This window comes from Mobula birostris, chromosome 4, assembly GCF_030028105.1.
Source record: "Mobula birostris isolate sMobBir1 chromosome 4, sMobBir1.hap1, whole genome shotgun sequence".
NCBI lineage: Eukaryota > Metazoa > Chordata > Chondrichthyes > Myliobatiformes > Myliobatidae > Mobula > Mobula birostris.
In genome coordinates this window covers 170761223-170784500 of record NC_092373.1, presented here as the reverse complement: position 1 = coordinate 170784500, position 23278 = coordinate 170761223, and the positions used below count along the sequence as shown (strand labels likewise).

The following is a 23278-nucleotide window of genomic DNA, read 5'->3' as shown; positions in this document are numbered from 1 at the left end:
CACTAGTTTCAACTTCTTAAGTAGTCCCAGTTTTCTCCGTTCCACCACTGATGGCCTGCTTTCAGTTGCTGAGACCTTAAACCCGTCCCTGCCTCTTTCTTCTCTTTTGGACTGTGACCCTTTGGACACCCCACCTTATCAGTCTATCAGTAACTCACTATCCGGTTTTGTTTGATAATGCTTCTATAAAATTTCCATTGTCATTTGAAAAGTTTTGTCCAAGTGCATCTTTTTTTTATTGTGTGTGCAGTGTGAATGTTTAAATCACTGGGGAAAATGTGACTGGTTCATCTCTGAAAGACTGCAACAAATAGCCTCCTCCTGTGCCCTAAAATTCTATGATTCAATGACTCTATAAGTTCATGAAAATTAAATGAAAAAGTATCTTTTTTTTTGGTTACGAACAATTCCTTGAGTTTGTTGGCTGCAAAGCACTTTGGAGAATCCTACATATATAAGTTGTTATGTAAATACAAATACTTATTTTTTCTTTCTTTGCAAACCTACAATGTACAAGCAATTTTTTCCCCTTTGCATCCACCCCACTACATCTTCCTTCTAGTGTATGGGTCATACAATTTCCATTATAATGATTGTCTGCATTAATTTTTTTTTAAATGTTGGTTCAAGGGATTTGCAGGCTGAGCCGGGAGTCAACTGCCCATCATAGTTGCCATTGAGAAGGTGCTGGTGAGCTGCCTTTTCAAAATAGTGATTTCCTTGTGGATTTCTTGTGGTTTATTACAATTGCATGGCTTGCTAGGCCACTTCAGTGAAAAGTCGAACTGCTGTCGGTCTGAAGTTGCATGTAGGTCAGGCCAAGTAGGAATGACAGATTTCCTCTCTGGCACTGAACCAGACAGGCCTTTACAACAATTAACAATTTTTTTATGGTCATTAGTAGACCTTTTTAATTCCAGAGGCCATTTTCAAAATTACCACCATCTGCTTTAGTGAGATTCGAACACAGGTCCCTCAGAACGTGCCCTGAATATCTAGATTAATAACTCATTGCACCATCATTGCCCCTATTTATAACAAATAACCATCTAGGGAGGGTTTATTCCAAGTAGAATGATCTCATTAAAACCTACAAGATGCTGAGGAGGTGTGGCAAGGACATATTTGCAAGATGAGGGGATGGTCATTGAGCTGTATGGGAACAGAGGGCAGTCAGCTGGATTTCACTACCCCGGAGGGTTGTGGAGATGAGGCCACTGTCGATAATTAAAGAGAAAGGAGATGCAATTTGAAAGAACAGGGAACTGAGTGACGTGTGGAGCACAGCTGAATCATGTGGATAGTCAGAAGCTTTTTCCCAGGGCTGAAATGGCTAACACGAGAGGGCACAATTTTAAGGTGCTTGGAAGAAGGTACAGAGGAGATGTCAGGGGTACGTTTTTCACGCAGAGGGTGGTGAGTGCGTGGAATGAGCTGCCGGCGACGGTGGTGGAGGCGGCTACGATAGGGTCTTTTAAGAGACTCCTAGATAGGTACATGGAGCTTAGAACAATAGACTATGGGTAACCCTAGATAATTTCTAAAGTAACTACATGTCTGGCACAATATTGTGCTGTAGGTTTTCTATGTTTCTATGTTTCAGATCTGCCATGACTGCAGTGAACGCAGGGACAGGCTTGAGGAGCCAACTGGCCAACTTCTATTCCTGTTCTAATGTACTTTTGAAAACAATTCCCTCTCAACTGCATATCCAATTCACTTTTGGAAGCTGTCATTGACTATTTCTACTGTCCCTATTTTTGAATGTAAGGGTGGATTGCAGCCCTGAATGTGGATAGAACTGGAGAGAGTAGTTCAAATCTGTAAATGTTTTCTCTTCCTCTGTAGGATGTGGTGGTACTGGGAGCAGAGACCCTCAGCACCCCGTGTTACGTCCAGCTGGATTCCCATGCTTGCCATGTCGTGACTGAGCATCTTGGTACCTACTGCTTGGTAGGACAATCCGTCAACAAGTCTGCAACCAGGCGCCTGAAGCTGGCCATATTTGCACCCGCAGTCTGTGCCTCACTGGAGTACACCATGCGGGTCTACTGCCTGCACGATACACAGGATGGACTGAAGGTAATTCACAGAAAAAGAAACTTAATCCTTTGATAGGATGCCATAATGCTTCTTACACACGAGTGCTCTATTCAGAATAAGATTACCCTTATGACTAGATTAGGCCTGAGAACTTATTGAAGTGGTAGGCCCTGGGTCCGAGAATGAGGAACAGCCCGAGGTTTGGACGATTTAAGCATCGGGCCAGATGGAAAAGGTCAGGGTGTCAGGGCCAGAGATGAGGGATGGGATGGTTCAGCTTGCTGCTCCACCAGGTTTACTCATCTCTGCGCTGAAGTAAGACTGCAGTGATGACTGCTTCATGGCTGTGGACTCCCTTTCTTGAACTTCAGTTCTGAATGTTACTTGCTTGCTTTTATTGTTTGCACAATTTTTTCTGCATTTTGGGTGTTTGATGGCCTTTTTTAAAAATGGATCCTATTGGGTTTCTTTGTTTTGTGGCTGCCTGTAAGGAGACAAATAATACATACTTTGATAATAAATGTACTTCGACTTTATAATTAGCTGTACCCCCAATCTTGCCATGAACTAACTACTGCCTAGACTCAATTAGCTGTTCTGAGCCTTTTGAACAGTCCTCTAGTATGATACGATGATCTCACAGTCTATCTCATTATGGCTTTTCACCCTTTGATCTGCCTGCACTGCTCTTTCCCTATAACACTTTATTGTTTTCCTTTCTACCACCTCAATACACTGATGTGATAACATGATCTGTATGGATGACATGCAAAGTTTTCCATTGCAACATGAGACAACAATAAACCAGTGTTCCAATTCTGTTTCCTAGATATCATAGTTATACAGCACATGAACAAGGCTTTCAGCCCAACTCATCCACGCTAGCCAATATGTCTCCCTGAACGAGTCCCATTTGCCAACGTTTGGCCCATATTCCTCTGAACACTTCTTATCCAATTACCAGTCCAAACATCTCTTACTTCCTTTGGCAGCTCGTTCCATTCAGCTACCAACCTCGGAGTGAAAAAAAAATTGCCTCTCAGGTCCCTTTTAAATCTTTCTCTTCTCATCTTAAAACTTTGTCCTTTAAGTTTAGACTCTACTACCCCGAGAGAAAAGCCATCCCCATTCACTTTATCTATGGCCCTCTTGATTTTATAAACTTATATTATGTCCCCCCTCTGCCTCTTTCTCTCCTGGGAAGGCAGTCCCATACTATTCAGTCTCAATCCATCTAGTCCCAACAACCTCCTTGTCGATCTTTTCTGCGCCATCTCTAACTTTAGCATATTCACCCTAAAGTTTGACCAGAATGGCACACAATGTTCCAGGTGCTGTCCCTCCAAAGTCCTGTACAGCTGGAGTGTGGCATCCAATTCCTTGCACTCACTGCCCCATTTGAATGCCATACACATTCTTCACACTTTGTGTGTGTGTAGCCACTCTCAGGAAGTCATGGATTCTTCTATTGTCATGGTCATAGTCATACTTTATTGATCCCGTGGGAAATTGGTTTTCGTTACAGTTGCACCATAAATAATTAAATAGTAATATGTAAATTATGCCAGGAAATAAGTCCAGGACCAGCCTATTGGCTCAGGGTGTCTGACCCTCCAAGGGAGGAGTTGTAAAGTTTGATAGCCACAGGCAGGAATGACTTCCTATGACGCTCTGTGTTGCATCGCGGTGGAATGAGTCTCTGGCTGAATGTACTCCTGTGCCCAACCAGTACATTATTTAGTAGATGGGAGACATTGTCCAAGATGGTCAATGGACAGCATCCTCTTTTCAGACACCACCGTCAGAGAGTCCAGTTCCATCCTCACAACATCACTGGCCCTACGATTCTCTTGGTGTCTGCTACCCTCAGCCTGCTGCCCCAGCACACAACAGCAAACATGATCGCACTGGCCACCACAGACTCGTAGAACATCCTCAGCATCGTCCGGCAGATGTTAAAGGACCTCAGTCTCCTCAGGAAATAGGGGTGGCTCTGACCCTTCTTGTAGACAGCCTCAGTGTCCTTTGACCAGTCCAGTTTATTGTCAATTCGTATCCCCAGGTATTTGTAATCCTGCACCATGTCCACACTGACCCCCTGGATGGAAACAGGGGGTCACCAGTACCTTAGCTCTCCTCAGGTCTACCACCAGCTCCTTAGTCTTATTGGTGGGTTTACTGAATGAGCAGAGAGAAAGAATAAGAGGAAGACCCTCAGTGCAACTTGTATGGGTAGATATGCTATGGCTTCAAACATCCAGGAACCAATTCAGTGAGAAATATGGCAGCTAATTCGTGTGTTTCTTGTAGTGTGTATGAAGAAAGGGATCTCAGAGTCCATACTCATAGATCCATCAAAGTTGCTATGCAAGTTTATAGGGTGGTTATGAAACAGTATGGCGTGTTGGCCTTCAGTAGTGAGGGGGATTGAGTTCAAAAGCTGCGAGGTAATGTTGGAGCTCTATGAAAACCCAGTTAAACCACACCTGGTCGCCTCATTATAGAAAGGATGTGGAAGCTTTGGAGAAGATACAGAGATTCTCCAGGACTTCCTGGATTAGAGAGCATATCTTACGAAGAAAGGTTGAGCAAGCCGGGGGTTTTCTCTTTAGAATGAAGGAGAATGAAAGATAATTTGATAGAGGTATATATTATTAAGAGGCAAAGATAAGAGTGGACAGCCAACACCTTTCTCCCAGAGCAGAAATGACTAGAATGAGATGGCATAACGTACGAGAGGGAACGATGTTTTGTTTAGCTGCGTACATGTGTTTGGTTGAATTACAATAAACTTAACATTTAAGAGACTCTTAGATAGGCACATGAATGAAAAAAAACTGGAGAGTTATGTGGGAGGGAAACATTAGATTGACCTTGGAGTAGGTTAAAAGATCGGTCCAACATCATGGGCTGAAGGGTTTGTACTGTGCTGTGTTGTTCTACGTTCTCTTCACAGCAAGAGCCCACAATGTGATGAATGGATAATCTGATCTTTGAGAGTTGAATGTTGATTGGAGTCTCTCCTACTCATCTTCAGAGGACCTTAGATTGGTTAACAGTGCAGCGTCCCTTCAGAATTGCTGCAGGAGTGCTAATGTGTGTCTTCCACTCAAGCCCTTTGAGAGAAATATTTTGAGGAATGGGTAGGATTGGCCTTTGCCCGTCCACAAGCATTCCTGATCTTCTACAAGCTTCATCCCTTTAAAGTTCTGGAATGAATAGATAATTTAAGTTAAGTTTAATTGTGTTGAAGTTAATTGGCATCTAAACCAAGCTAGTTTTCATCATTAAGATGAGATAAATCTGGGCAAATGTAGCAAGGATAAGCTTAATTATGGTGGAGCATTAACAGATGCCTGTAGCTAATTGCGAACCAAACCACTGGATGTCCTGTAGTCATTCAATACTGATCTCTATTCACAGGAAGTAATTCAGCTGGAGAGACAACTGGGCGGACAATTGGTGGATGAACCAAAGACCCTTCTATTTAAGGACAGCACTTACAACTTGCGCTTGTCTGTCCACGATATACCACACTCACTCTGGCGAAGCAAACTGCTCACAAAGTACCAGGTAGGAATAAACTCCAAATTTATGGTGAACTGCTTTCAGCTGAGGAGGGAAGGCTCTATATAATTAGGAACGTTATTTGTCCTAGCCCTACTCTACTGTAATACAACTGGTAAAGCCCCTGCCTCACAGTTCCAGAAAGCTGGGTTCGATCCTGACCTCAGGTGTAGTCTGTGTGGAATTCACACTTCTCCCTGTGACTATGCTGATCTCTTCAAGGTGCCTCCACGATCTCTTCAGCCACCTCTTTCAGAACCCTGGTCCAAGTAACTTATCTACCTTCAGACCTTTCACTTTCCCAAGAGCTTTCACACACTTCATGACTCCTGCCACCTGGAACTACCACCATACTTCTAGTGTCTTCCACAGTGAGGATTGATGCTAAACATTTACTTAGTTTATCAGTCATTTCCTTGTCCCCCATTACTACCTCTCCAGCATTGTTTTCCAGTGGTCTGATATCCACTCTTTCCTCTCTTTTACACTTTATGTATCTAACTTTTGGTATCCTCTTTAATATTAATGGCTAGCTTACTTCCATATTCTACCTTTACATGTTTAATGACTTTTTTAGTTGCCTTCTGTTGGTTTTTAAAAGCTTCCCAATCCTCTAACTTCCCACTAATTTTTTGCTCTATTATATGTCCTCTCTTTGGCTTTTATGTTGGCTTTGTCTTCCCTTGTTAGCCATGGTTGTGTCATCTTGCCTTTAAAATACATTTTCCTCTTTGGGATGTATATCTTCTGTGCCTTCGGAACTGCTTCCAAAAATTCCAGCTGTTGTTCCTCTGCCGTCATCCCTGCCAGTGTTCTTTTCCAATCAATTCTAGCCAACTCCTCTCTCACGCCTCTGCAATTCACTTTACTCCACTGAAATACTGATACATCTGAGTTTACCTTCTCCTTCTCAAATTTCAGGGTGAACTCGATCATATTATGATTACTTATCTCTAGGGGTTCTTTTACCTTAAGCTTTCTGATCAGCTCCGGTTCATTACCTAACACCAAGTCCAGAATAGCTGATCCCTTATTGGGCTCAATTATAAGCTGCTCTAAGAAGCCATTTCATAGGCATTCTAGAAATTCCCCCTCTTGGGATCCCATATCAACCTGATTTTCCCAATCTACCTGCATATTAAAATTCCCCATGATTATTGCAACATTGCCCTTTTGGTATGCATTTTCTAGGGGATAGCTTCACTCACTCCATCTCTGAACTGTTCTCACAACCTATGGACTCAATTTCAAGGATTCTTCATCTCACGTTCTCAATATTTATTGCTTATTTATTTATTATGATTATTTTATTCATTTCTTTGTACATACTGTGAATGTCCACAAGAAAATGTATCTCAGGGTTGTATATTGTGACATACATGTACTTTGATGATAAGTTTACTTTGAACTTTGCTCTTAGTGTGTAGGTGTGTGGTAGAATCTGGTGGGAGTTGATGAGAACGTAGAGAAAATAAAATGGAATTAATTTAAGGTTAGTGTACATGAATGGTTAATGGTCGCATGGACTAGCTGAGCAGAAGGTCAATCTCATGTTGTAAATTGCTGGTGGACTGACATTAAAAGTCAATGTCATGTATCCTTCCATTGGTGGGTTGAATCTATTAAAAATTAACCACTTAGCACAAGGCAATCCCATTTCAGTTTGAAGGCATTGGGCTAGTATTGTCATGTGAACCAAGATACAGTAAAAAGCTTTTTTTTGCATGACAACCAGACAGATCAAACTGTATATAAGTACCTCAAGGTAGTGAAAAGATGTAATGAGAATGGGTTCAGCAGTTAGAAATACTCTTGGTTTGTTATCTGGGTACTTCTGTGGTGGCCCCGAACTCTCAGTAATTAAATCTGACTTTCTGTTCAACCAGGAGATTCCATTCCAACAGATTTGGAGTGGGTGTCAACAAAACCTACACTGCAGCTTCACATTAGAACGTTTCAGTCTCGTCACTGCCGAGCTGGTATGTAAACTCTGCGTGCGGCAAGTGGAGGGAGAGGGACAGATCTTCCAGATCCAGAGCACCTTGTCCGAGGTATGTCCACTATTGTGAACCTAACCCTTTGCGTTCGGTGGAGACACAAAAGGCTGAAGCTGTTGGAATGTGTCCTGCTGCAGGGCTTCAACCCTGAACATCGACAATTCCCTTCCCCGCACAGATGCTGCTCAACCAATTGAGTTCTTCCAGCAGATTGTTGCTCCTTTGCATTAAGTAGCAGTGGTTCAAAACTTGGAAGACAGAGAGTGGAGAGAGATGGTGACAAGGATCACAAAGGGTTGCAAGAGTTTAATACTATTTGAATTAGAAATGTTGACATGTTTATCAAGATTCAGAAAAAAGCTTTAGTTCAGGGGAACCCAACCTTTTTTGCATTGTGGACCGGGTTAATATTGACAATATTCTTGCGGACCGGCCAACCGGTAGGGTGGGAGCGGTGTTCAAGTAGGGTTAAACTCACCTCAACATGTCTTTTACAGTTAGGGTTGCCAACTTTCTCACTCCCAAATAAGGGACAAAAGTAGCAGTCAAATCCCGGGACACCTTACCCCAAGAAAGACTACCATGACCATGAAGCCTTGCGCAGGCACCTGTGTGGGCATGCGTGACGTGCGCATGTGACCTGCGCATGTGATGTGTGCATGCGCGTATGTGTCGATTTATTTTCCCCACAAATCGTCTTTGCCTTCATCTTCCCAACTATACTGTACATACATTATTTCTACTTTATATAGGCTGTATATTTATCATATTATCAAATTAGGGATAGTATCAATTCCAAAGAAGAAGCATACAAATTAGCCAGACAAAGTGGCTCACCTGAGGACTGGGAGAAATTCAGAGTCCAGCAGAGGAGGACAAAGGGCTTAATTAGGAAAGGGAAAAAAGATTATGAGAGAAAACTGGCAGGGAACATAAAAACTGACTGTAAAAGCTTTTATAGATATGTGAAAAGAAAAAGATTGGTTAAGACAAATGTAGGTCCCCTACAGACAGAAACAAGTGAATTGATTATGGGGAACAAGGACATGGCAGACAATTGAATAACTACTTTGGTTCTGTCTTCACTAAAGAGGACTTAAATAGTCTTCTGGAAATAGTAGGGGACAGAGGGTCCAGTGAGATGAAGGAACTGAGGGAAATACATGTTAGTAGGGAAGTGGTGTTAGGTAAATTGAAGGGATTAAAGACAGATAAATCCCCAGGGCCAGATGGTCTGCATCCCAGAGTGCTTAAGGAAGTAGCCCAAGAAATAGTGGATGCATTAGCGATAATTTTTCAAAACTACTTAGATTCTGGACTAGTTCCTGAGGATTGGAGGGTGGCTAATGTAACCCCACTTTTTAAAAAAGGAGGGAGAGAGAAACCGGGGAATTATAGACCGGTTAGCCTAACATTGGTGGTGGGGAAAATGCTAGAGTCCGTTATCAAAGATGTGACAACAGCACATTTGGAAAGCGGTGAAATCATCGGACAAAGTCAGCATGGGTTTGTGAAAGGAAAATCATGTCTGACGAATCTCATAGAATTTTTTGAGGATGTAACTAGTAGAGTGGGTAGGGGAGAACCAGTGGATGTGGTATATTTGGATTTTCAAAAGGCTTTTGACAAGGTCCCACACAGGAGATTAGTGTGCAAACTTAAAGCACACGGTATTGGGGGTAAGGTATTGATGTGGATAGAGAATTGGTTGGCAGACAGGAAGCAAAGAGTGGGAATAAACGGGATCTTTTCAGAATGTCAGGCAGTGACTAGTGGGGTACCGCAAGGCTCAGTGCTGGGACCCCAGTTGTTTACAATATATATTAATGACTTAGACGAGGGAATTAATTGCAGCATCTCCAAGTTTGCGGATGACACGAAGCTGGACGGCAGTGTTAGCTGTGAGGAGGATGCTAAGAGGATGCAGGGTGACTTGGATAGATTAGGTGAGTGGGCAAATTCATGGCAGATGCAATTTAATGTGGATAAATGTGAGGTTATCCACTTTGGTGGCAAAAACAGGAAAACAGATTATTATCTGAATGGTGGCCGATTAGGAAAAGGGGAGGTGCAACGAGACCTGGGTGTCATTATACACCAGTCATTGAAAGTGGGCATGCAGGTACAGCAGGCGGTGAAAAAGGCGAATGGTATGCTGGCATTTATAGCGAGAGGATTTGAGTACAGGAGCAGGAAGATACTACTGCAGTTGTACAAGGCCTTGGTGAGACCACACCTGGAGTATTGTGTGCAGTTTTGGTCCCCTAATCTGAGGAAAGACATACTTGCCATAGAGGGAGTACAAAGAAGGTTCACCAGATTGATTCCTGGGATGGCAGGACTTTCATATGATGAAAGACTGGATCAACTAGGCTTATACTTGTTGGAATTTAGAAGATTGAGGGGGGATCTTATTGAAACGTATAAAATCCTAAAGGGATTGGACAGGCTAGGTGCAGGAAGATTGTTCCTGATGTTGGGGAAGTCCAGAACGAGGGGTCACAGTTTGAGGATAAAGGGGAAGCCTTTTAGGACCGAGATTAGGAAAAACTTCTTCACACAGGGAGTGGTGAATCTGTGGAATTCTCTGCCACAGGAAATAGTTGAGGCCAGTTCATTGGCTACATTTAAGAGGGAGTTAGATACGGCCCTTGTGGCTAAAGGGATCAGGGGGTATGGAGGAAAGGCTGGTACAGGGTTCTGAGTTGGATGATCAGCCATGATCATACTGACTGGCGGTGCAGGCTCGAAGGGCCGAATGGCCTACTCCTGCACCTATTTTCTATGTTTCTATTCCTGCTTTTACTATATGTTAGTGTTATTTATTTTTGGTTTTATGTGCTATTTGGTATGACTTGTTAGGTTATTTTTTGGATCTGGGAACGCTCAAAAAGTTTTCCCATATAAATTAATGGTAATTGCTTCTTCGCTTCACGCCATTTTGGCTTGAAAGGTTTCATAAGAACGCTCTACCTTAGCTGGGGAAATACAGGACAAACCAATTTATCCCAATATGCGGGATGTCCCAGCAAATACGGGACAGTTGGCAACCCTATGTTCAAGTTCAACAGTGCGTGCCAGGGAATGAGGAAAGGTGCAGCTGACTCATATCGTTTCCTCATGGCCCAGTAGCACATGCTTTGCAGCCCGGTACCGGTCCATGGCCCGGTGGTTGGGGACCGCTGCTTTAGTTTGTTTGTCATCCAGTCAGATCGTACCATATATAATCACATTGAGGTAGTATAAAGGGAAACAGAAAGTGTTCCTCTTATAGAGAAAGTGTAGTTGAGGTAGACAAATAAAATGCAAGAGCCACAATGATGTAGATTGGGAGATCAAGAGATGATCAAGAGATCTGTTCAGGAATCTGCTATCAAAGTTCTAAAAACACCTTAAGCCTGGTGGTACGTGCTCTCAAGCTTTTATATCTTCTGCCTGATGGGAGAGGGGAGAAGAGAGAATAAACAAGGTGAGGGGTTATGTTTACTAAAATATAGAAGTATCTCAGGAGGGACCTTGGAGTACAGGTGGAGAAGAGGAATCCCTCTCTTGTCTAAAATAATTCTGAAAATAAAAACGCAAGTTTTCTGTATATCAGAGGTGTCTATAACCATAGGTTTAAGTTAAGGAGTAAGAGATTTAGAAGAAAATAGACAACCAGGTGACCAGTTGGGGCACCCTTTGAGAGAAAGATAGCGCAGTCTGATGTGACCAGAATGAACATTAAATTTCCCTGAATGTTATTGCTGTCGCTTTGCTTTAGAAATTAAAGAAGAAAAGCTCAGTTTATTAAAGAAGAAAGACGCGTAGTAAGACAAATATAGCTCCTCCTCTTTTAACAAAGGACACTTTTGGTGACAACATCTCTGGTTGATCTGCCACACTTCAAGAATACTCTAACGTTTTCATTTCTTTTTCCCCAGCTTAAAGCCACATACAGCTGACCATGCTGGAATACTGGTTTCCCCAGATAAATCAACGCACTCTCCATGATTTGGCCTTGCGCCTTACGTATAGGTATAGCAAAGCGTGACTGTATCGGGAACTGGCTGCGCTGAAGAGAGACATCTTCCCCTTCTGATAAACTGACAGTAATTCTTGGGATCATGTCAATGTCACTTTTGAATGCACCAATGTTTATCTTTGCTCCGATGAGATTGTCGTGCAGTTCTTCCATCATCATTCGCGTTCCATTGCAAAGCCTTGGTGGATCCAAGTTCCTCATTGAAATGATGGGAGACCCCCTCTTCAATTCCAGTTTACGTGGTAGCAATCCAGAGAGTTCGACCGAATCAAGGAATTCTGTTGGAAAATGAGTGGCGTTAGCTCCTTCACTTACAGCATTGAAGGAGCAGTATTCTTTCATGATTCCAAGGAAGCTTCTAATGCATGTGAAGTTTATTTTTCACATCATTTCATCGAGAGGAACCAAGATAAAATTCCTCGAGAACAGTTCTGCAGGATTGTTGAATGTCAGGTAGATGAAATCAATACATTCTTCCATAGATTTTGCTGGCAGAATCATATCTTCAGGTAATTCGATTTCATCGTTTTCATTTTTCTCAATCTTGTCTTCTCCAACATCCAATAAGAACTCAGAATATCATCCTTCTCCCTCACTCAATCGCATGTTTCTCTTCAATTGAAACTTGATGAAGCTTCTCCATAAGTAGGATTTTTTTATGCATGAATTCTCCACATCAGCATCATTTCCGCATTTCACAACTGCTAGAAGCTGACGGAAATCGCCACAGCAAATGGTTAAAATACCCCCGAAGGCCTCATTCGTGCCGCATACATCACGAAGAGTGCGGTCTATGGCTTTGAAGCTCTCCCTCCTAATCATGGGCACTCATCCCAGACAATAAGCCTCGTATTTTGGAGTAAATTTGCAGATTTGGTGTTTTTATCGATGTTACAAAGGGCATTTTCATTGACTTTGAGGGGTATCTTGAACCTTGAATGCGCTGTCCTACCACCAGGCATGAATGTTGCTGCAATACTGTCTGATGCTACAGCAATAGCAACACCTCCATCTCCCCTAACTTTAGCAAGGATCAAGTTGATGATAAATGTCTTGCCCGTTCCTCCTGGTGCATCAATGAAAATCATTGAAGAGAGATTCCTTTCCAAGCAGTCGCACATATATTCGTATACTTCTCTTTGCTCATTATTCAATAGGGGCTCCTTCAGTGAAACAAATTCCCGCTGTTTGTCTCTGTTGTATTGCGGTTCACGCAAAAATTCCAGATTGCCAGCGCTTTGAGTAATTGTACTGTTTCTTGGTGTCGGCAAGTTATATTCTTCGAGTGTTTTGCCCAAGTTCTCAAGCTTCTCTTGGAAATACAGAAGAGCTTGTCCATGATGCCTCTCATCGATCATGATGTTAGGATCATTGATAGTTCTGCTCTCCATTTGTAAGAAATCTTCAGATATTGCATTCTTGAACCGGTTCCATAGTTACTGTGGATTGTTGATTTCAGTGTTTGTTAGCAAGATGACAAACAGACCTCTCACTGCTCTGGGCATTCTTGTTCTCTCTGACTCTTCCATAGTTTGCTGTCAATGATCGTCAGCTTGCAACAAACCTCTCTCTCTGCAGACGTCTTTGAATGATGGAAGGATATCTCCATCATGTGTTTTCAATGATGGAAAGATACTGGTCCCTTTGTGTGATGAAGAAGAAGTCTCAAATAGTAGAGGTCACCACTTCGTGGAGAAACGGTATACATTCAACCCAGAACATTTGCTTCAAAAATCCCGGAGTAGTCCTCCACTCTTTTCCCCATTCTCCTTCTTTCCCATCTCTTATTAGTCCAAGTGTAGAATCTGGGAATAGGGTGTTTCGAAGTACTTCATTACAATAAGATTTAATTATCTCTTATTGATGGGTCGCAGTTTGATCTGTCCCAATCCTGCACATGCTGATGGTGATTAGCAGAATGTGACCGCTTGAAATAGAGCTGCCCTGCCCTTTTGCTGTGGTTGGTGTTGCCGCTGAGGCTGGCGTGCGTCGTGGTGTCGCATCGCGGTTTCCACGAAAGCTGGGATCGGGTGTGGAAAGCGGGGCCTGTTGATGAGTGAGCAATTTTAAACGAATATAACCCTGACCTTTGCATGCATTCTGTAAGTTAGCTCATTTTAAGTCAATTTAGTCAAAGAAAGTGCTGCTTTAATGCACCGTTTGGGCTAATTTGAGGGCACAAACAGATAAACAGAATGAGAATTTTAGCAATGTATAGATAGGTAGATATTAAAAAGATTTTTTTATCATCTAAAGGGTGGTTAGAAGTTGGTATGCACTGACTGAGTGGATGGTGCAGGCAGACCCTCACAACATTTAAGAAGTATCGAGTTGAAAACTTTAATCACCGTGTTACAGGAGCCTGTGTCCATGCCATGGGTTCCAGAGCATTTGTTGCCCTGCAGCCATCAGGCTCCACTCACCTCAGTGCTGAACTGGCTCTGCGGCTGACTCACTTGTGGAGACTCAGCGGTTCATGTTCTGTATATTATTTGTGTACCTTTATATTGTTTGTGCGATTTGTTCTTTTTTTTTGCACATTGGATGTTTAACCATCTTTGTTGTGTGGGGTTTTTGATGAATTCTATTGTTTCTTTGGTTGTGGCTGCCTGCTAGAAGCTGAACCTCAAGGCTGTGTATGCTTTACGTACTTCAAAAATAAATATACTTCGAACTTTGAATGTCAGAGAAGACCTTCTGGGAGGAACTCTGCAGGTTAGCAGCAGCATCTATAGAGAGGAAATAAACAGTTGTTATACGGGAAAGACCATTCAGAAGTGCTATCCAAAGCCATTAATGTAGATAGTGTAGATAGTTGACATAGATATGATGGGCCAAAGGGCCGTATTCTGAGCTCTATGACAGCGGTCCCCAACCACCGGGCCGCAGACCGGTGCCGGGCTGCAAAGCATTCGCTACCAGGCCGCGAGGAAACGATATGTTTTGGCGATAGGAGTCAGCTGCACCTTTTCTCATTCCCTGTCACGCCCACTGTTGAGCTTGAATGCACGTGAGGTCATTACGCACACATCATCCATGTCAGTGCAGGAAGGAGATCAACTCCTCCAGCTTGCAAATGACGGCGGGCTGAAAAGTATGTTTGACATAACATCTCTGCCGGCATTCTGGATCAAAGTAAAGGCTGAATATCCTGAGATAGCCACAAAAGCACTGAAAACGTTGCTATCTCTGCAATGAATGGAACGAAAACTAAATTGCGGAATAGACTGGACATAAGGAACCCCGTCTCCCGTCACCCCTCCATGGGACCGTCTTGTTGCAGGAAAACAAGCCCAGGGCTCCCACTGATTCAGCGATATTGGTGTGTTGCAATGATTTTATATGTTCATATGGGGAAAATATATGCTGTGTGTTTAATATCCAAACGTTACTTAAAATGTTATGATGCTATTGACTTATATAACCATATAACAATTACAGCACGGAAACAGGCGATCTCTGCCCTTCTAGTCCCACCGACCTGCACTCAGCCCATAACCCTCCATTCCTTTCCTGTCCATATACCTATCCATTTTTTCTTTAAATTATAATATCGAACCTGCCTCTACCACTTCTACTGGAACTTCGTGCCACACTTATTTCAAGCTCCCCTGATAATTGACTTATCTCTATATTCATGCGAGGAAAATATGCGCTGTGTTTAATATTAAATTCGTTAGATAATCCCTTTTAGAAACGAAATTGAGTACATTAGCCACTTATCACCTGTATTCCGGTCATGATTAACCCCCCCCCCCCAAAATAGAATTGCTAAAATCAATCTGTAAGGGTGGGGATCGAGACATACACGCATGCGCACACAGGTGCCCGCGCAAGGCTTCGTGGTCATTGTAGTCTTACTCTGGGTAAACAACGTATCTGACTGCTACTCTCGTCCGTTGGCAACCCTACCCACCCCCGGTCGTCCGGTCCGCAAGAATATTGTCAATATTAAACTGGTCCGCAATTCAAAAAAGGTTGGGGGCCCCTGCTCTATGACTCTCATGACCTGTCTGTTGCATTATCCTCTAACTTAACAGAGCTGTGGGAAACCAGACCAGCAAGCTGAGGATAGACGTAGCATTAACAGTATGACAAGGCAGGGAGCAGCTTGCTTAAGTCCGGGTGTTGTTTTCTGCTTTGCTGCACAAGTCACAGTTCCCGTCCCATAGGTCTGAAGGATCTCCACTGATGCTAATTAGTGCCTGTGAAGATGAGAGAATCAGTCAAAGGACAGATATCTAGTGTTATTTACACAACGCACAGCCCTTTGTTTTCTGAAGTTGGTCTTGACAGCTTGCCACGACATCTGTAGAGTTCCAAGTCCTGACAGAACTGAACAAGATTAATAGGATATCGTTAAACCAGGATCAAAGACAGTGGAAATTATTTTTTATTTGAACTCATAAGTTATGGAAGCCGTGATGTGTTTGTCTGAAGTGACTCCCATTCCTGTTCCCATTCTCAAAACACACACTCTTTCTAGAACCTGATTGTGAAGATCAGTGCTGCTGACCTTGATGTGACCCCAGCTGCTGGGTTTTGTGTGGAAAACTCTTCCAAGATCCGCAGTGACAGCCACCTCTAGAACCTTCCCTAAATGTTGTCACAGGACAGTGAGAGAAGAGAGGAGGATGAAAGTCTATCGATCCATGATTTTGGAAGAAAGCATATTTCAGCAGTAGCTATGTTATTTTGAACCAATTAAAAAGTCACCACTTAAACTGGTAAACTTAAATTTAACTATTTGAATTCAAATTAAATATGCCATTTAAATTGGTCCACTTTGAGCTTCATCAATTTTTATTGATCCACTATAGAAAGCATCCTATCCAGATGCATTAGGACTTATTATGACAACTGCACGTCCATAAATTGCAGAGTTGTGGATGTGGCTCAGCACATCTCAGAAACCCATGTCTCTTCCATGGACTTTGTCTATATTTCTCAGTTCCTCGATAAAGTAGCCAGCACGATCAAAGACCTCACCCACCCCAAGTATTCTCTCTTCTCGCTCTCCTGTCGGGCAGAAGATACAAAAGCATGAAAACACACAACCAAACTCAAGGACAGCTTCTGTTATAAGACTACTGGATGGTTCCTTAGTACAATAAGATGGAGGTTTGACTTCACAATGTACCTCGTCTTGATCTTCTCGCTCACTGTCTACTTTCACCGCCCTTTCTTTGTAACTGTAACACTTTATTCTGATTCTGCTATTGTTGTACCTTGTACTACCTCAATGCACCATGTAACGAACTGATCCTTTTGGATAGTACACAAGTTTTTCACTGTACTTTGGTATGTGAGATAATAAACCAATTTACAGAGTGGTGCATTTACAGAGAAGGTGCAGTGTAGGTAGACAAAAAAAAGTGCAAGGGTCATGTTGAGGTAAACTAGGAGATCAAAAGTTTATCTTTAGAATATTAGAGGCCCATTGAAGTGTCTGATAACATCGTCCTTGAGCCTGGTCATTTGTGTTTTCAAACTCTTCCCATTGAGAGTGGGGAGAAGAGAATGACTGAGGTGTCTTTGACTATTTTGGTTGTTTCCCGAGGCAGATTTAAAGATATCTAAAGATTTAAAGATTTGCTTTATTTGTCACATCATCAAAACACGCAGTGAAATAAGTTGCTTGTGTCAATCATACGCTGGGGCAGCCTGTAAGTGTCACCACACTTCCAGTGCCAATATAGTATGCCCACAATTTACTAGTCCTAATTCATTCTGCATGACTTTGGAATGTGGGAGGAGGATACGATAGGGTCTTTTAAGAGACTCCTGTACAGGTACATGGAGCTCAGAAAAATAGAGGGCTATGGGTAACCCTAGATCATTTCTAAGGTAAGGACATGCTCGGCACAGTTTTGTAGGCCGAAGGGCCTGTATTGTGCTGTAAGTTTTCTATGTTTCTATGAAAGCAAAGCCCCTGGAGGAAACCCTTGTGATCATGGGAAGAAACTCCTTACAGGCAGCGCAGGAACCCTATCACACAGCTGGCACTCTGAAGTGTCGTGCTAACTGCTATACTTCTGTGCCACGCCATCGACATAATCAATAAAAAGGAGGCTGGTTTTGTAATAGACTGGGCTGTGTTTTTACAAATCTCTGCAGTCTCTTTAGGCCTTGGATAGAACAAGTACCTTACAAGATGTGATTCACCTGAAGAGGATGCTTTCTCTGATGCATTGGTTAAAATTAATAAGGCTCATAGGGATATGCCAAATTCCCTTAGCTTTCTATGGAAGTGGAGGTGCTAGTGTGCTTCTTTGGGTCGACATCTTGTCCCCATCCCATCCCTCGCAGAGCACTTCCTCTCTCCAATTGCATTAGCCCGCGCTGTTACTCTCCAACATCTAGAGTTGATCAGATATTATTTGTAAGGTCCTTAACACTGTTTGTACAGTATTTTAATGCATTGAAACCACTCAAAAATAATTTGACACTTCAGTCATAAAAAGATGTTGACTCAAAAAGTTGTGGCTTTTGGCAAGTCGAAAGAGGAGAAAGAATATGAGACACAGTAGAGCACAGGAACTGTCCCTTTAGCCCACCATGTCTGTGTTCATCACTGTGCCAATCTAAACCAATCCCATCTGCCTGCATATGGTCTATATCCACTATTTTCTGCCTGGTCATGTGTCTAGCTACTGTACACGTCTCTTAAACATTACTATAATTTTTGCTTCTAGAATCTCCCTGGGCCCACGTTCCAGGCACCCGGCACACACTGTATGTAAAAAAAAAACAACTTGCCTCACCCTTCTCCTTTGAGGTTCACCCCTCTTGTCTTAAACCCATCCCTCTAACATTTGACATTTCTACTCTGAGAAAAAAAGACCCTGACCATCTGCCCTATTTATGCCTCCCAGAATTTTTATATGTACTTCTATCGAGTCACCCCTCAGCTTCCGACATGCCAGAGAAAGCAAGCCAACCCCTCCTGATAGCTAATATTCTCTAATCCAGGCAACATCCTGAGAGTTGTAAAGGAAACAGGTGAGAATTCTAGAGCTCAGCACCCAGGTAGCTGAAACCATGACAACCAATGGTGGAGTAGCTAGGAATCAAAGATACCCCAAAACAGGCGGTTGCTGGAACACGGAGATCTCTGAGGTTGTGGGGTTGGAGGGAAGTAGAGAGGGCATGACTCTGCAACTGATTCTTTGTCAACTGGAGATTTAAACAAAACCTACAGCAATGTCTGCAAGTGGCCTTTCATACGTGCAAGATTTTCATATGATTGGGTGGAAGAAGTGCTAAAAAGTGCTGCATGGGTTTAATCTATTGGCCAGATGTCACATTTCCATCATGGATGTTGACATTGCAATTTGTGATGGTGCATAATTGGCTGAGAAATAATGCCAAAACTGCTACATGGGGCCAGCTATTGGCCAGAAGCCCCAGTTGCAGCTTGAAGATTGACAGCTCATGTGGAGACAACATAGTTTCAGGGCATGGATTTCCCCTGCATAAATTCAGAGTCTTACACTGCATGCCAAAATCAAGTTCAGTTTCGGGTATAGAAGCTGAAGGCCAAGGTGAGATATCAGTATATCGAGTTATGTATTGAAATTTCTGGACAGAAATTATGATTGGAGTTCATCTTTAAAAGATTTTCTGAGCACATCCTTAAATATTTCACTGCTTCATCTCATTATGTGTGTATCTCCTGTTGGTCAAATTGCCATGATGTGTTTTGAATGGGTTGACATTTGGAGCCCAAGATAAAAAAGGCCTATCGAAGGGTGATATTGTGTTAGCAGCAAACAAACTGCTGGAGGAACTCAGTGGACTGAGCAGTGTCTGTGGGAGAAAGCAACTGTCAGCATTTTGGAATGAAACCCTGCATCAGGATTGAGATTGGAGAGGGAGGGATGCAGTATAAGGAAGCGAAGAGGACTGATGAGATGGGTCCTGTAGATAATTTGTAGAAGGAGGAAGAGAGCAAAGGTCAGGCAAATCCAGCCAGGTAGTGTTGAAGGGGGATGGGTGAGTTGGGAGAGAGAGGCAGATGGATGATAGTTGGAGACAGATAAGAAAAAAACAGACAGATGGAGCCTGAGGAGGAATGAGGGTAGAAGTGGAGACAGCTGCTGGAGGAGGCAAGAAGGAAAAAGGCTGCCAATCCCTAGTTTCCTCCAATGTCCAAAACTCCATCAGTCTCCATTTGGGATCCTAATTATCTACAGGTCCCATCCCATCAGTCCTCTTCCAAGTACTCAGAATGAGTCTTTCCCTTAATAATGGGTCACTTACCAGCACGGCAATGACATGCTGGAACTCGTGGTGGAGGATCCTGACCACAGGACAAATAGTTTAATAACTCCTGCTGATGGACCTGTACAACATGGAAGCAGGCCGTCTTGGCCCAACACTTCATGCTGACTCACAATTCCCGTCTAAGCTGATCTCATTTGCCTGCTTAATTAGTCCTGATGAAGAGGCTCAACCCAAAGCATTGACTATCCATTTTCATCCATTGATGCTGCCTGACCTGCTGGATCCCCCCAGTGTCTTTGGGTGTTACTCCCATTTGGCCCGAGCACTTTTCTGTCCCAATACCTTATAATTTTTTTAATATTTTAGATTTACCTGCTTCTACCATTTCTATGATACCACTCTCTGTGGGAAAATATTCTTACTTTAGATTTTCCCCTCTAATCTTAAACCAATACCTTCTAGTATTAGACTCCCCTGCCCTAGGAAATACATTGTGACCATCCACCTTACCTATATTCCTCATGATTTTACAAACCTCTATTAGGTCACCTGAAGGTGTGCAATTCGGCTGCAGGAATTGATTATGAAGAAAGACTGCAGCGACTGAACCTGATGCAATGTAATTTATCTTCCACAGGAAATGCAGCCAGTGGACGTGGAGCCAGAGACCAGTGTCACCTGCCTGGTGGGCCCTAGTGCCTTCAGGATTCCGTTCTCCATCCGACAGAAGATCTGCAGCAGCCTGGATGCTCCTAACAACAGAGGGAACGACTGGAGGCTGCTGGCACATAAGCTTAACCTGGACGGGTGAGTCTGCAGGGAAGAGATGGTTGAGCAACAGGGGTCATACTGATGTATCCCTGTCACATCTTTGGGTAGGCCATGATAGACTTCAATCAATCAAGTGTCTCTGAAGATGGAACCACCGCTGTGATGCAGGAAGCACAGCAGGCTCCCATAAGCCACATTGAGAAAAATGACGAGAACAATAGCAATGATCTATCGCTGCCCTGATTTAAAGCTGCTTCTAATCAAATGTTCTCCATAATGAGCAGAGTATTCCGTGAAAAGCACTGAACATAATCAAAGACCCACTGAACACAAACACTCCGTCTTCAGACCCCTCCTCTTGGGCAGAAGGTAGAAAAACCTGAACGCACGTACCATGAATTTCAAGGACAGTTTCTATTCTACTGTTATAAGATTATTGAACAGTCCCCTACTGCAATGAGATGGACTCTTGACTTCACGATCTACTTAGTAATGGCACTGCACCTTATTATCTACCAGCACTGCACATTCTCTGTTGTTCTTTATTCTGTATCCTCTTACTGGTTTTACTTGAACCACCTTAGTGCACTGACGTGATGAAATGATCAATGGATGGCATCAAAACAAAATTATTCACTCTACCACCGTACACATGACCTTGATAAACCAGTTTACCAATTTAGAATTTTGTCGCTGCACACCTGACAATCTGGGTTTAATCCTGACCTCCAGCACAGTCTGTGTGCAGTTTACACATTCTGACCATGACCCCGCACCCCAAAGATATGTCAGTTAAAATGAAAGCAGAAAATGCTGGAAATTCTCAGGCTGCATCTGTGGAGGGAGAAACAGGACTAACATTTCAAGGTTTGTAGATTAATTAACTACTGTAAAATATAGCTCGCGTGTAGGTGCGTTGTAGATTCTGAGTGAGTCAATGAAAGTGTGAAGAATACAAGATAGATTATTGTAAAAGTGCCTTTGATGGTCAGTACCGATTCAGGGGGCCAGAGGACCTGTTTCTTTGCTATATGATTCTATGACACTAGGATGTCTAATCACAATGCTGTTGCTATTTGTACAATCTTGCTGTGTGTAAATTGACTGATATGCTTCCTGCAGTGAAACACTGAGATGAACTTCATTGGCAAGACGTTGCCTTGCCCAACTGGCCCAGGGAAAAGAAGGGGCCTGAGGTAAATTAGCCACTATTGTAATGAATGGTGGGATAGGCTTGAAGGGCCAAGTGGCCTCCTCCTTCTACTATTTTCCTGTGAGTCCTTATTCGTTTGAAAGAGTCTATTTTCAGATTTGTAGCTCATGTAGTCTTGCTAGAGTCAATAGGCGACAAAAGTGACAACCAAGTCAAAAATATCATGGAGTTAAGATACAGAAACCCAGTGAAAATAGAAACATAGAAACCTAGAAAACCTACAGCACAATACAGGCCCTTCAGCCCACGGTGCTGTGCCGAACATGTACCTACTTTAGAAATTACCTGGGGTTACCCATAGCTCTCACCACCCACCATTCTCTGTGTAAAAAACTTGCCCCGACATCTCCTCTGTACCTACTTCCAAGCACCTTAAAACTGTGCCCTCTCGTGTTAACCAGCAAAGTTCTGTCACCTCAGCTCTGGTGTATACAATCGTACAGTGCAATGGCTCAGCTAGAGATAAAATTAACTTTCCAGAGGTTCACAAGGGACCTTCTCGAAGTTGATAACTTGACTCAATGTTGGAAGAGGTCACCTGAATCACATGGAATGAGATGAGACTTGATCAAACACAAGTTTCTTGGAGGCCTTGATAGGGTAAATGTGAAGAGAGTTTTCCCCTTAGCAGTTGAGTCCATAACTTGTGGTTCACTGTCTTGGATTAAACATAGAAACATAGAAAACATACAGCACAATACAGGCCCTTCAGCCCAGAATACTGTGCCGAACATGTACTTACTTTAGAAATTACCTAGGGTTACCTATAACCCTCCATTTTTCTAAGCTCTATGTACCTATCCAAGAGGCTCTTAAAAGACCCTATTATATTTGCCGCCTCCACCACCGTCACCAGCAGCCCATTCCCAGCATTCACCACTCTCTGTGTAAAAAACTTACCCCTGACATCACTTCGGTGCCTACTTCCGAGCATCTTAAAACTGTGCCCTCTCATGCTAGCCATTTCAGCCCTGGGGAAAAATGCATTGTTTTGCAGCAAATCATGTCACTTTCAATGCCAACTCATGTCCTCAGTATTAATTATTTACTTGTTTATTATTATTCTTTTTTTTGTATTTACACAGTTTGTCTTTTGTCATTCTTTGTGTGTAGTTTTTCATTGATTCTGTTGTATTTCTTTGTTCTACTGAAGTTCATATACTGTGACATTTACTGAACGTACTTTGATATTAAATGTACTTTGAACTTTTGAACATAGCATGCCCACAACTCACTAACCTTAACTACATATCCCTTTAGAAGGTGAATGGATCATGGGGAGAATGTACAAACTGCTTACAGACAGCAGCAGGGAAACAGTTGTCTTGTTTTTGCTGTTTCGATTGTCCTGTGGAATATTGTGGCATGCTATGTGTGGCAGCACTTGTGGGCTGCCCAGGCACATCCTTGGGTGTGATAGTTGTTAACACATATTCT

General features: G+C 42.8%; 1 protein-coding gene across 3 annotated transcripts in view; it reads left to right on the top strand.

Moving 5' to 3' along the window:
- The window catches only part of LOC140196741 (netrin receptor UNC5C-like), a 376998-nt gene that overhangs the window by 350627 nt on the left and 3093 nt on the right, over positions 1-23278 (top strand). For all 3 annotated transcript variants that reach the window (XM_072256459.1, XM_072256460.1, XM_072256458.1), the window contains 4 exons: positions 1849-2082; positions 5467-5616; positions 7497-7661; positions 20495-20664. In XM_072256459.1, coding sequence (XP_072112560.1) covers positions 1849-2082; positions 5467-5616; positions 7497-7661; positions 20495-20664 — 719 coding nt within the window. The remainder of the gene's footprint in view (positions 1-1848; positions 2083-5466; positions 5617-7496; positions 7662-20494; positions 20665-23278) is intronic.